A 15,178-nucleotide genomic window follows, 5' to 3' on the forward strand; every position below is an offset into this window, starting at 1 on the left:
GAGACAATAACTTCCTTCTGTTACTGTGTCAGGCCTGTCACAGAAGGACATGGACACTGGGAAGCTGTCTGACCTTAAAGAGTAAGAAGTCAGATTGAATTTTGTTTAGGGATTGTCAGATTTAATTCCTGTCTGATAGAAGCATGGTCTGTGTTGGCTTACATATGATACTCATTGTTATCTCTTAAAAAGAGGCAAAGGAAGTACACGTAGCATTAATTTGGGGTTTCAAATGACTAACTCCCACTGGACTATTATCCTAGCTCAGCAATTCTCACAGAAGACTAGAGCTGCCTCTCGCTTTCCAGGAAAGGTGTCATACTGACCATAACAATGAGACTTAAGTACCTTTACCAAATACACTGCAGTGCATTTACTATCATGCTATAAATGTTATCCTATGTAATTAGATGTAAGCAGTATGTCAAAATTAAGTGGCATACATTTTGTGATGGAGTCTTCATGATCTTGCATTAATCCCGTTCCTTCACAGCCTAGTTTATGGTTCTTAGCAGCAGAGCACCCAATCAGTGATACAGGGATAACTAGTGTTCAAAAGAATTGAAAAGCAAATTAAAACAGATCAAATACACAGTTCAGAAACTTGGAGGACAATCATATAAAATGTCAGTATTCCCATGGAATTGCCATGCTATCAAGGCACCCTCCTTTGTCAGTGTTAGCTAGTCAGTGATAAGCCAACTGATAAAATGAACATGTGACTTGTATAACACTAATTGTGGATGTCATAGAAGGCTGGAGCATTTGTACAGAATGGATCTTGCATGGTACAGTGGGTTTCCAAACTCAAAATTGTTACAGTAGGAGGAAGATCCTTTCAGGAGATAACTTAGTATCGCATCTGCTTTTTGTTAACAAAAGCCTCTCAGCTAGCTCAATGACTGAAGTGTCTTGAAGGAGAACTTCTATCTGGCGGAGAGGAAAGGAAAATAAAATGGGATTGGAGCCGAAGTATGGGGTCAAGGCTAATGAGAACCCCAGAACCGTTCCCTTCCTGTAGGCCACGGTGAACCAAAAAATGAAAATACCCTGATGGATACAAGGTGCAGGGATGTTTTCAATGGAAATAACCACAGAGGTCAGGATGCAGGGTTAGATGAAGGTGACAGCCTAATACACAGAAACAATAATAGATTTGTCTGGCAAGAAAACAAAGAAAACTATACACTAAGGCCTGAAGCACATAACATTTTAATAAGAACATCATTGAGTGCATTTGATAGTATTCTGTGTGGATCATCCTAAACATGTCCAAAGAGTACTATAAAGTAGCATGACTTTAAAAGGAAATTCAGGCTTTATGGAACAATATTTCAGAAGTTTTCATCTGAAGAAGATAAAAATAATATTCTGAAGTACTAAGACTCACAAACAGTGTTTAGGGCTATAGTAACCCAGTACCATATAACCAAGTTAAAGTGCAGCCACTGTGGTGATCCCTTTTGTAATTTTTTACAAGTGGCTAGAAAAAATGTTGTTATTATGTATGACATGTTCTGCAAGGGTGTGTAGGAGCCTCGTGTAGATCAGGACTTCATTGACCTAGGCATTATACAAGCATAGGTCAAAAAACTAGTGCCAGCCTAATTTAAATATGACTTTTCTTAGTACCAAATTTTCACAGAGATTGATTTGGGAGTCCTAGCCTGAAGTATTCCTGAACTGTCCAAAACCCTGGGGCTGTAAACAGTCTCCAAAAACCCAAAACAATTTGAAATATGTTGTCTTAACAATATGAGACATTCATTTCCCACTTGGCATATTTTGAATGTCTCCGGGACCTCCTTGAATATAGGCAACTCTGGAGTCTGTGAGTGCTGCATGTAAGGTTTATGTTGAAGATCATACAGTTGACCTGCACTTTTAACAATAGAGATCTGAAAAAATTAGACGACTGTCCTAACTACTTTGGTGTAAAATTGAAATCTGTTTTTAAAAAAATGGGGCATCTAATGCTTGAGCTCTCTGTTTTACTGCAAATCCTACTTTAAGCAGTGAAATTAAAATTACGTTTATGTGTTGATTTTTAATTAATCACAGTATTACAGCACTGCAGCGATCAGAGGACTCAGTGTTTAGTAGGATTCTTATTCATCCAGAGAGGAAGGTGAGCATGCATGAGGAAGGAATCACCTCAATACTGCACGATTACAGTAAGGAGTAACTACATCCTAGGAGGAAGTAGAAGATTTTCCAGAAAGCTCCCTTGGGAGCTGCAAAATGTGTGAGGAAAAAGCAGGAAGAGTAGGTATAGTTGTGGCTTTCTTTCCCACCCACCTCTTCTCCTTGGTCCACACACCACTAGCATTTAGCGAAGGATGTGAGGAGTACAGAGAGTTGCACAATCCATGGTGTGGAAATCCATATGTATTAAACCTTCAGGGAACCCTTACCTGAAATGTAGCAATGCTGGTGCAGAGTCCTTTGAAAGGTCTCTGTGATCTTCCTCTGTTCCCCAGGTTTGCATAGTAATGAGCAGGTTCAACAGGCTTTATGTCAGAAAGCCAAACTTCCACCCTGATGACATGCCATTCAGGGAATGGAACCACTCAGGGAAATTTTAGGGGGCATTTCTTACTAGACTGACTTCTGCAAATGCTTACATGTCAGGAGATTATCTGGTCTTGTTTTAGAGGCAGAAAGAAAGATGGTTCAGCATCACAGGAAGAATTTACAGCTCAGTGTTGGTGTTAAACAAATGTAATCATGTGAATTCCGAGAGCCATTGTGTACACAATACAGTATAATGTTTCCCAAATGGAAAATGACAGTGCTGAGGGTAGAGACAGGCACTGAAAAGAATTAAGGAAAAAAAACCAACAACAACAAAACCAAATACAAAACCAAAAACTAAATTTGTGGTTCCAAGCCCTCTGCTGGTGTAAATTCTCCCTTTACACCAGTGTAGGAATTCAGCCAAGAGCTATAAAAAGATTTCATCACTGCTTGGGCTACACTTTGGCTCTTGTGTCCAAGAACAATATTTTAAGCATGGCTTGAGGAATAACGCAACATATGAATTTGATAAGAACAACTTAGAACAACTTAGAATTTTGCAAGCTCCATAGGAAAGAGTATTTTTTTTAATTATTTTTTTAATAGCAGTTACTTGTATTTTTAATGATCATGTTGCGTGTTGTTTGATGGATGCCTCATTTCAGAGCAAATGCCTGTTTCAACTCACAGAGTGAAGTCATGGTACAAATGAGGAGACAAAAACTAGAATTCATGGATGGAAAACAACTGAGAATTTTTCTGTTCTATTTTAGTGAAACTTTTCTCTTTTGTTTTCAAGTATACGTAAACAAATTATGGCCCAGAGAAAGTGAGAAGCAGAAAACATCATCAAGGCTGCAGAAGAGAAGGAAAATGAGCATAAGGACCTTTCCTTTGCCTTGTTTATTAGCATCTGGCTGCGGACCATTATAATTTAGCCTGTCTCAGGTTCCTGCCAATGTGGGTATGTGTCTGCATAGACTTAGATTAGCCTGTTGATGTTGGGACATCTGCACGGCTTGACCTTAAGGAGAAGGAGCTGTGGCGTTGAGAAGCTGGTAAACAGCTGGACACCTGCAGGGCTCAGCCTTGAGGAGAGGGAGCTGTGGTAAACAACTAAGAGGAAGCAAAGGAGCACGTGGACACCTGCAGGCAGCGAATCCCGACTGTGTGAGAGGCACGTGGACAGCGCGTGACCTTTTGTATATAGCCAGTTGCAATAATGTGTGTAACAAGCTGTAACCAATCATGAGTGTGTGTGTGGTGACTAAACAAAAATTATGATATATATTGGAGTCAGATAAGAAGATAAACGGCTTCAGAGTATAAGTCTCATAGAGTTGTGAAGTCCATCTTTCTCCCGCATGTTGACACTATCAGTGTAGACATTCCCAGTGTGGGCACTGAAGACAGATCAGGATTGTGGCTGTGATCATACTTCTCCCTTGCTCTTTAGGCAAGTAGAGATAAGTCTTCACAGAAAAGAGCAATTGCTAATTCTCTGAACTTGTAAGATTATTGATCTTCCTTCGAATTCATGAAACCTTGCTCTGCCTTCTTGATGCTTCTGGCTGGAGAGAGTACATCTCTTAACTCTCTTCAGGCAGTCAGTAGATGCCAGATTTGACTTGACATGACTTTCCCAGCATCATCCAGGCAGTCTGTGAACAAGCCAAAATAGCTGACATAAACCCAGTTGGGTTTTGAAGGTCTCCAGAGAAGGAGACTCCAAAACCTCTCTGGGCAGCCTGTCCCAGTGCTCCGTCACCCTCACAGTAAAGAAGTTTTTCCTCATGTTGAGGTGGAACTTCCTGTGCTGCAGTTTATGCCCATTGCCCCTTGTCCCATCACTGGGCACTACTGAAAAGAGGCTGGCTGCTTCCTCCTGACAGCCACCCTGTAGATATTTATAGACATTGATAAGGTCCCCTCGCAGCCTTCTCTTCTCCAGAATAAACAGCTCCAGGTCTCTCAGCCTTTCCTGATATGAGATGTTCCAGTTCCTTAATCATCCTCGTAGTCCTCCGTTGGACTCTCTCCAAAAGTTCCCTCTCTCTCTTGAATGGGGGAGCCCAGAACTGGACACAATACTCCAGATGAGGCCTCATCAGCACAGAGTAGAGGGGGAGGATAACCTCGCTCGACCTGCTGCTCACACTTTTCTTAATGCACCCCAGGACACCATTGGCTCTCTTGGCCACCAGGGCACATTTGTGTCCCATGGATAACTGATTGTTTACCAGGACTCCAGGGTCCTTCTCCATGGAGCTGCTTTCCAGCAGCTCAACCCCTAACCTATACTGGTGCATGGGGTTGTTCCTCCCCAGGTGCAGAACTCTACACTTGTCCTTGTTAAATGTCATGAGCTTCCCCTCTGCCCAACACTCCAGTCTGTCCAGATCCCGCTGAATGGCAGCACAGCCACCTGGTGTATCAGCCACTCCTCCCAGTTCTGTATCATCAGCAAACTTGCTGAGGGAACGTTCCAACCCTTCATCTAGGTCATTGATGAAGATATTGAACAAAACCAGACCCCGTACTGATCCCTGGGGAACACCACTAGCCACAGGCCTCCAACTGGACTCTGTGCTGCTGACCACAACCCTTTGAGCTCTATTGCTTATCCAGTTCTCGATCCATCAAGGATCGAGATCCATCAGGAACCTGTCACTGTGAGTAACCAGTGCCTGCAGAACAGTATGAAAACTGTTTCAAACTGATTAAGCATATATTAATATTAATATTTCCTTCATATACTCTCTTAGCCTCCAGCCCTCTGCAGCTCAGGTGTTTCCTGGGCCAGAGATGCTATCTTTGTGTTTCATAGCCCTTGTCAGATTTTATCCTCCATGAGCATGTTTAATCACTTTTTGATCCCAGATAAGCCTTGGGGGTTGGCAGTATCTTGTGGGAATGAGTTCCACAGGCAACGTACGTTATGTGACAGGATGCTTCTTTTTGTTTGATATGAACCTGCCATTTAAAAATTTAATTTGTTGTCTTCTGGTTCTTGCATTATTTGAAACTCTGAGTGTTTCTTCATCTTCTCCATACTGCCCATGGTTTCATAGAGGCTAGTGAGAAGATTTTTATCTCCAGCAACACAAAGTTGACACACAGTATTGAACCGATGTTGCACAACTGAAGAGAGAATTTACAGTGTAATAAATGTTGTTCTAGACATTGTTTCAGTTTTCTGACAAGAACACTGGTAGAATTAATTAAGAACTTTAGACATAAGCCCCTTTTGAATACAGATGAACTAAAGTAGGGTTAAAAGTGAAAAGGAAAAGACACATCTTTAACTATTGGCTAATAATCTGCTTTATTTCATAATTCAGAAACCTCATGTGCTGGAGTAGTATGGCTTGTTATGACTGTGAAAATAATATATTGCTTTTCTGCAAGTGGACATGGCAGGACTGATGATATTTTAAGAGGAGACATTGACTTCATCTGCAAGGCCAGGGCATGGCAGAAATGAAAATAACAACTATTGATTTTTTTCTTGTGCTGAGAGAAAAATTTGCCAGCATTTTATGAGGGGGAAAGAGCAGATGTTCACTAAGAGAGGAGACATTTTTCAGTTTTAGCCATAAGACATGATAATTTTTGCAGAGAACATTTCTTTGCAGTTATATCATTCTGAGATGGGGAAACAAGTCAGAAGACCAAAACATAAATAGCGAAAGCTACCCTACAATTCTGTAATCCCACAGCTACAGAGGATGCTTTATTAGGAGAGGGTGAACAAATGAATCAAAACATACAGCTTGGTTCTGGTTTGACAAACTAAGATCCTGTTGCATTAAGGAGACTGAGTATATGCTTGTCACATGACAGTAAATTTAAGCATATGCTGAACTGTGTTGCTGCTTTCAAGACTACCTTGAAATTGGAAAAGGTCTGAGATCGGCAAGGCTCTGGAGAGATGCAGCAGTCAAGCCAAACAGGGCATTGAGCAGGATCAGGGCTGAAACCCATGGGTTAGTCATTCAGGTTCATTGGGCTCACAAAGTAAAAAGATTACTTTTATCCTGTTGGCAGAAAAAGCATCACTAGTCTTTAGAGAATATACAAAGCGCTGTGACACATTATTGCAATGTCACTCTTTGGGAATCGTGGGAACCTGGGAACGCTGAACGTAAATGAGGAAGTCTGTTTTCCAAGGCTATGCAGTTGGTTGCTGTGCTTTTTACTGCATGAATTCAGAGTAATCAAACTACTTAAAGCCAGAAGTTGGAAAAAAAAAAAAAATGGGGAAAGGGTTATGTAATACAATGCCTGCAAAAGCTGGGGATTGGGTTTGACGTCCTCTCCAGGAGTGCTGGAGCCCCTCCAAATAAGACCACCAGCATTTAGCAGGAAGCGAGACTATTCCCTGTTCTGGCTAGTCCCTGTCCTGTCCTTTGGTCAGCCGCTGCTGCACCCTACTGCATGGCCCCGGAGCCCCAAAGCCCTCTATTGTACCCTCAGCACCACAGCCCCCAGTGCTGCTGTGGTACGACCAGGTTGCAGCTGGCATTCATTGCAAAAATGCGGCCAATCCATCCAGCCCTCCCTCTCATGGTAGAAATGAGTAAGGCGTAAACCTGGTGTGAATTGATTGAGTGGTCATCTTAGCAACATTATCTCTTCTGCCTTCCCCAGCCCGTGGCTTGCATCTTATCTGTGCAGCCCCACATACATCCTGTTTCTTCCATATCTCTGTAGGTTGGCTTCCCCCACCTCCACCCACAGCCTCCTGTTGCCAGCAGGAGCACAAGGCTTCATTTGCTTGTTTTTTGTAAGAGAGCATACCCATTTGCTCACAACCTTTGAGCACAGGGCTTTGGGTTCCCATGGCCGTTGGCCAGTAGAAATTGAAACAGTGGCGAGGGCAGGGTATCAACAGATGCATTTTTAATTGGCATAGGGAAATTGCAGTGATTATATGCCTTAGCTGTATGTCAATCAGCTGAGGGTTTTCCTCTGTAGCAGTAATATTAATGTGCGGGAAAGCTGGGTTTACATTGGATGGATGGATGGATGGATGGATGGATGGATGGATGGATGGATGGATGGATGGATATGTGCAGCACTTGGGCAACAGAAATCAACTTCCATAGAATTTCATACTATAGGCCTTGTTTCCTTCTTAAAACCGAGATTCCTTCATTAGACAAGCCTCACCATTTCCTAGTACCTGTGAAGCAGGTTACGGAACATATGAAGCCAAGAAGTGAACAAACTTTAGCATAGAACTAGATGCCCTGCTTGAACGCTAAGACATGGTCTTCTACAGCAATCCTTGAAGCTTGATGTTTGCAAATAGATGACAGCTATGTTCAAGGTTGGCTTATCTGGCACCTTTCAAAGTTCTAAATTCATGTAAAAGATGAGTGCTGAAAGTGGCGATAAGTGAAATGACATTGTATTTTTGAAAGTGCAGCATTTCATACCTGGAACAGTGTGGCGGTTTCCCCTTGGAACTGCTGCTTTGGAGAACATCATGGTTCACTGACGTGGCATAGCAGTCTCCTCCTTGTGGATACTTTGCACATTGCAGAAGCTAATTCATCAGGCTTTCTGGTTTAGATTCTAGCCCAATATTGCTAGTAAAAGCAGCTAGTGAACGTAATACAAGGCTACAGCTGGGCTAGGGAGTGCTTGCTCTCATAAACTGACATTCAGAAGCACGTACTTAAGTCCCAGAAAAGACCTGTAGAAGTGCAATTCTAAATAAAAATGAACCATCATAATGCAGCTGCTTTCAGGTAAGCATCAAGAAAATATACCCTAATTTGTATACATAAAATGGTCATTTTTACAGCTACAGTATGGATTTTAAAATGATAGCATATTGAGTTAAAACTGTAATGTTTTTAAACCTGTCATAACCTTAGTCAGACTGAATATAAAAGTGTTATTTACCTGCAACTGTAGTCTGCTTAGCACACAACCGTTTTAAAATTATGTGTATCAAGCAGCACTGCAATTACAGTGTGCATAGCAGGGTCTTTATCCTACAGAATGCTGATGATATGTGAGAGCTGTGTAATACTTGCATTTGTTATTAAAGCATACGCACAAGGCATTAAATATTATCTTCACAAAGATGCTGAGGCATTGGAAGTAACTTTGCCTAAAATGCTTGATACTGACAATGATAGAGATGGAGATAGAGATCTGATAGAGAGGACTTCTCAGTTCTGGACAAGTACTCTGCCCAGTGAAGTCTTCCGAAATGGACACAGCTTCAGGCAAGATGATGTGGGAAGAACACCAAAGAGCCCTGTGGCTCGTGCTTATCTGTAAATCAAATTCTTGGTGAGATGGTGAGGTGAATACTAATGAGTCAGTCTTGCTATGACTGCAAAAAGAGACAACTAGGTCTGTGATGTTACAGATCAGTTCATCGCAGAGCAGTCATTTGGTGGCAATTTATCATCATCACTCTAGAGGTGTGTCATTCATTTTACTGAATGACATTGGAAACCAAGTGTAGAGTCCTACCACAAATACACTTGGTTCTGTAGCAAGGAACCATGGGAAAAGAAGATTTGGAGAGTAGTTTTTATTTTAATTGTTTTTTTCAAAATCTCTCAATGAAAGATGTGACAAATAAGGAAAAACAAATACACATATTTTATTGTTGATAGGTTTTATTAGTTTTTAAGGAAAGAATCAAAGAAATTGTTGAAAAAAGTAGCAGAGGCTATATGACGAGCAGATCTAAGAGTCATTTTAATATTTGATGCAACTTTTCTGACTTTCTAATGAAATACCTCTCAAGATGGGGGTAAAAGTGGTGGTTTGGAGCTGTTTGGTTGCCCTGTCAGTTTAGATTATGATAAGGTAGGAAACTGAAGCTATGTTTGCATTTCAGTGTGTTAGTGTGTTACTTCAAACTCTCCACATCGAGTGACTTTTCAAAGATGATTAAAAATACTGATGCCCAAGAGCCTTACAGCCATTCTGCCTGCCAGAGGGGTAAACTGTAACACAGAAGTGAATGGGCTGAATTCAGTGAAGCGCTTAAAAATGTGAATCCATTCTCTGTCAGTGGAGAGCTTACGTGTATGTGTTTAAGTTAGGTGGAAAGCTGCAGGAATTGGGTCCCCTTTTGAATGGCTCTGTGCACAGCAGTTCTGTGTGAATTGCTCTGCACAGCAATCTGCATTGAATCAGAAGCAGATCCACAAGCTAGCCAGGAACTGAAGTTGTGAGCCCTGCCTTTCATTCACATCTTGACAAAAAGTACTCCTCCATCACTCGCGTGGCATCTCTTGAAGGGGGAGGAGAAGAAGAGCCTACTAACAGACCAAGTCTATGAAAGTCTTAGCATGACTTTCTGTTTTTATGGAGTCAGTAGCGAGTGTTGACTTGCGGCACTGCATGGAACAGGGTTGAGCTTTCACAGCCGTAGCTGTGGTTTTGGTATGCTGTGCTAATGCTGAATGACTGGCAAATAGCTTGAAATGGATGTTCTATGTGATTTAGAAATAATGTGAGCCCTGACTGAACTTCTGTTGGGTTTTCCTTCCATTTGCTGTTTCAACATGAGAACAAGGAGGGCATTATTTATAACAACAAATGTAAAGTCTCACAAGGAGAAATGATGTTTCGAATTGACAGAATCTTGAAAGTGCAGTTGGGGTTTCATAGCTAAATACATTTTCAGACAGGAAAATGACAGTTAATCAAAAGTTAGATGTCTTTGAAAAAGCTTTCTTTTTTTTTTTTGACTCACTTGGAAATATTTGCAGCTGTCTTGATGCAAAGGTAATCAGAATATCTATATACCTATATCACAGTATCTCAGCAGTTACACTATTTTAAAAGTACTTGAGTGGATTTCTTCATTGATGTGATCCAATCAGAATGGGACATATCAGGAACAATAAATTGTTTAGAAACAGGAAAGAAGAGATTTTTAAAAATTTAAATTCAGCTTATGAAGCCTATTTTTAAGGAAGTATAGGATTCTGGGGGAAATGAAAAATGTTCTAAGAGATTTTCAGAATGGCATTCATTCTATGAAAGATCCCATTCAACATGAGTCAATTTGGGATAGGAGTCCATGTCTTATAAGTTGTTTATTATCAAGAAAATATATCCAAAGGACTGAATTTTTTCTTAAAGTTGTGTAGGACTGGGTAGTTAATGTGAAACAAAGTAAGTTGATGCATTAACTTTGGAAATTATCAATAGAAAATAGCATTGCTTTAATTCACTCAAAATTAGGATATTAAACCATACAGATCCTGATCTTACTGTGTCGTGCAGTCAGACCACTGTGTCTTCATGAATTTCAGTTGATATCCCTGAGTTTCTAGAATAATCATCAGTGCATATTTCATTTCATGAATCTTTTTTAGTTTCCTGAGTGTTAAAATTGGGAGTAAAACTGGCCTAATTTAAAGTGGGTTCGTAGGCTGAATTAATTAAGAATTTTATAGAACTTCCTGTTGCTTAGGTAGGGTGTGCCAAGTAAATGTTAAAGATGAGTTTGCACTTCAGAAAGAATGTCTTTGAAGATTTGGTTGAGAAACCTATCGTGGTAGTGATTGTTGGTGGTGGGGAGAGCAGTTTGGACCATGAATCCCTAGTTACTAGAAGATCCTCGAAGTGAATGGTATCAGATGGGAAAAAAAGAAACCATGGATTCTCCTTATTCAACGTCTTCATACTCTTCCTTGTGGGGATCTGGAGGAATTATTTCTGACTGTTTCATTTGTTTTCCTCAGGTTGGGGGTCACACCATGCTGCCCATTCGCTGGATGCCTCCAGAGAGTATCATGTACAGGAAGTTCACCACAGAAAGTGATGTCTGGAGCCTGGGAGTTGTATTATGGGAAATCTTTACCTATGGCAAACAGCCATGGTATCAGCTCTCAAACAACGAGGTGTGTGTAATATATTCTCAAACTGCATTGGGAAGGCTGGCACGTTAACTGTTGGTGTAGCTTCTCTGGAGAAGGGAGAGCAACAGATTTATTTAGTAAAGGGAAAACCCCTGATACCAGATATTTATGGTATTGCATGAACTTTGTGGTTGAATTTCTTTCTTTTCACCCTTTTCTCCCCAGGGTGGATGGAAGTTGCCCAAGCAGAACTGTACCAATTGGAATTTAGCTTTTTCCTTTGTATGGGATAGAGTCTGCTCTGGGTATTGAGAAGAAGCATGAGGCAATGAAAAAGAGTTCAGCTGTCTCCTGAATGGGCTTTGGGTGATTTCAATTCCATATCCTACATGTCATTGTTGCAGAGTGGTTGTCCAAACCATTCTTGAATTGTAGTAATTTGGAGAACTCTTGATTTCCAAACAGTCACGAGTAACCCTTTTCCAGAGATTAGCCACAGTGGTACTCAGAAGTTCAGGGAGGAAGGGAGGGAGAGGCATGGATGCTCTGTGTGAGCAGTGTGAAATTTTAGCCTCCTTCTGAGATGAGGTGAGGTTGATAGATGGGTAGAGGGAGGAGGTATCAGATTACTTCCTGGATATCATTTCCTCATGTGTAGAATGGCCACCGTGGGTGAACTTAACGGCAGTGAAGTTACTGCTCCTTGATAACTTACATTACAGTGATTTTTCCAGATCGCGTCCTGTTGCTCATGCGTCTACCTGGAAACACAGCCCTTGGCAGAGTTGGCTGAGTGACTGGCACCAGTGAGACTGCTGTGGCGATGAGCAGTTAACTCTTCCTTGGATGACCCCCATGTAGTTGCAACAGCTGTGCTAATCTTTCCCTGTGATTTCTCGTAGGTGATTGAGTGCATCACTCAGGGCCGAGTCCTGCAGCGACCTCGTACGTGCCCCAAGGAAGTGTATGACTTGATGCTGGGCTGTTGGCAACGGGAACCTCACATGAGGCTCAACATCAAAGAAATCCATTCCCTCCTCCAGAACTTGGCCAAGGCATCTCCAGTCTACTTGGATATTTTAGGCTAACGTCTCCTAGCATTTCTTCTCATGGGCTGCGGGAATGAATGTGTTCAACTGCCGCTGAACTCCATTAAAATGTGTTCTTAACTTTGACAGTATTAATGACAAAGTTGCGGAGAAGCTTTCAAAGGGCAAGCAATGTGCACTTCTCCATCTGTAGACACAGTATTGACTTTTTAGACATTACTGAGGTGTATCTCCTCTCTCTCTCTCTTCAGTTTCTATCATTTTTTTGTTCTCTCCTGTCTTTCTAATCGATTTGGCTTCTGCATTACTGTAACTCTGCATAGACAAAGGCCTTAAAAACCTGTTCTGTTATATCAGCAGACTCTTCAGTTTGCCCACCACAACTAACAATGCCTTGTTGTAATCATGCCTTTGATGTGGATGAAAAAAAGGGAAAAATATATTTGACTCAAACTTTGTGATTTCTGCTGTACAGCTACTGGGAGTTTCTATGGATTCACCTCAATTTTTTTTGCTTCGGCATGTGGGTGGAAAAAATGCTACATGAAGCATGTTCCTTGCAGAGATAAAGCCAGATGGAAAGAAGACAGTCTTGTGTGATACACTATCTGGAGGAACTAGGGGATCAGATGGCATCCAACCCCACAAAAAAGAACACCGAAATGATTTGATGGAAGGCAAGAGGGCGTTTAGCACTTTCCCTGAAGAGTCTTTCTGAGGACTAAAGGAATTGTTCAAGGAAGTGCTCTGCCAGCACCTTTCATTGCCAGATACAAGTAAAAGGGAAAAAGAAGCTGCCTGCACTGCACTCAATTATGTTACAACATGATAAACTAAACACATGCCCTTATTTTGTCTTCTAGTAGGGTATTGTCATGCCACTGGTATAAAAATGTTCTCCAGCTAGTCTTTTTTAATAAAGGATGAAGCTAGGCTTATTAATGTACAGTATTAGTTTCAGGATCACATGTTGAAACTAAGGATTTTGATAAGATAGGACAAGCTGTAGATGCTGAGGCAGGTGTATCTTATACTGTGCTTGTCCAGCAGCATATCCCTTCCTTCCTCAGTCCTTTTTCTTTTTTTTAACCGTGCAAGCAAAACTGTGCATGGTCTTTGTCGATTAATGCCCTTTGTGCAGAAACTATCACTCATCTTGTAGTACATCCTAGTAGGCATAGCAAACTCATAGCGATATAACTTATATTTCATTAGAAGGGGCTAATGGAGGACATTAGCCGTGTTAAAATGCCTTTACAATGTTACAGATACAATAGGCTGATATAACATGAATAATCTAAAGCATGGGGATCACTGGTTGTGTTTGAGCCATGGCAGGGGATAGAGATTTCTAGAGAAAACAAATTACTCTGAGGTTATGTCTTACTATTCAGAGTACAAAGGCCCTGAGCTCAGCACCATGTTTGTATTGTTACTAGTGCTGTCATTACCAACATCCACTCTTTCTTAAATAATTTATTTTTTGTTGGATTGGCTTTGTATGTGTACAACATTTGCATGGCCACTGTGTTGATGACAGCTGCATGGGCATACTTGTTATTTTTCAAACCGGAAGTTGACTATTTCAAATTTAGAGTTAGGATTATTTTTAATATGAATTCTTACAAATGAAAACCTACCTTACCTGTTCCTCAAGACTTTTGCCTCCCTCTGTGAGGGGGCGTTACTGCAAAAAAAAGATCTTTCTTTCTGTTTTCTCTTTTTGTTATTTCTTCTTGATATGAGCCAGATCAAAATAGTCCTTCATATTTGTGTTGGGGATATTTTATTTAATAAATTAAGCGTTTTATTTTTGTAACTGTTCCCATAGCACATTTAATATATAATTTGCTTGCATATATCATTTATTGAGGCACTTTAGGTTTTTCCTTCAGAAGCTTTTAGAGTTAGCTCATAAAGATTCTGAACTTTTTCAAAAGAAAACAGTTCACTGGACACTGATGAAGTTTCACCCTTCTCAATGTCATTGAAAAGGCAGCATTACAAATAAACATGACAATGTGACTATAAAGCCATATTCAGTATTTCTTTAATAAACTAGATGTTATTTCTTAACCACTATTGAACTGGAAACACACAAAAAGCTGGAGGAAGATTCCTACAAGATGGGCCTTAAGATTTTATCTAGACTGTCTTGGAAGTTCACACAGAAAGCTAGGTAAAGACTGAGCATCCAGTGAAACCCAATCTCTTGAGAATCTGAATGTTGTGTTTTAAAGGAATTTGAATTGATTTTCAAAATAATAGTGGTGGCAAAGAAGGGTGTCAGAGTCCGCTCTTGCTGTGCAGTGGGAGCAGGCTGCGGCTGGTGGAGGGGTGTGCTAAGTTTCTACCTGCTGTATTCTGTCTTAGTTTCTTATGAGCTGAAGAAAAAAGCATCTGAGATGCTGCTTCTATTGGAAAACAGGCTCCAGCCTGAAAGCAAGCAGGTGGGTTTTGCAAGCACTGATAGAATGTATACCAAAAATAACCACAAAACCCTGAAAATGTACTTAGTGGCATCTTCTTTTTGATTTACTAGTGAGACCATTAGAGTCATTTCTGAGAGTAAATAGTGTTACAATGCATTGTGCAATAACATAGCAGTACATTAAACTTCTAAAGGACCAAATGTTCTACAGAGCCACTGGTATGGATAACCTTGACCTATATCATTAATGTTCTTGATAGTGCATAAAATGTATAATCACAGTAGTCAAGCTATAAACTGTAGCTATACATAGTTTGTGTTTGTTCATGAAAAGG

The 15,178-nt window shown here is 40.7% G+C and overlaps 1 protein-coding gene across 1 annotated transcript in view; it reads left to right on the plus strand.

The window, feature by feature from the left end:
* The window catches only part of NTRK2 (neurotrophic receptor tyrosine kinase 2), a gene marked incomplete at its 3' end in the record, with an annotated part of 203,201 nt that extends 190,750 nt beyond the window's left edge, over positions 1-12,451 (plus strand). The window contains exons 17-18 of the mRNA XM_082013507.1: positions 11,247-11,405; positions 12,266-12,451. Coding sequence (XP_081869633.1) covers positions 11,247-11,405; positions 12,266-12,451 — 345 coding nt within the window. The remainder of the gene's footprint in view (positions 1-11,246; positions 11,406-12,265) is intronic.
* Between the last annotated feature and the right edge of the window lie 2,727 nt (positions 12,452-15,178).

This window comes from Phaethon aethereus, assembly GCF_964289735.1.
Source record: "Phaethon aethereus genome assembly, chromosome: Z".
Classification (NCBI taxonomy): Eukaryota; Metazoa; Chordata; class Aves; order Phaethontiformes; family Phaethontidae; genus Phaethon; species Phaethon aethereus.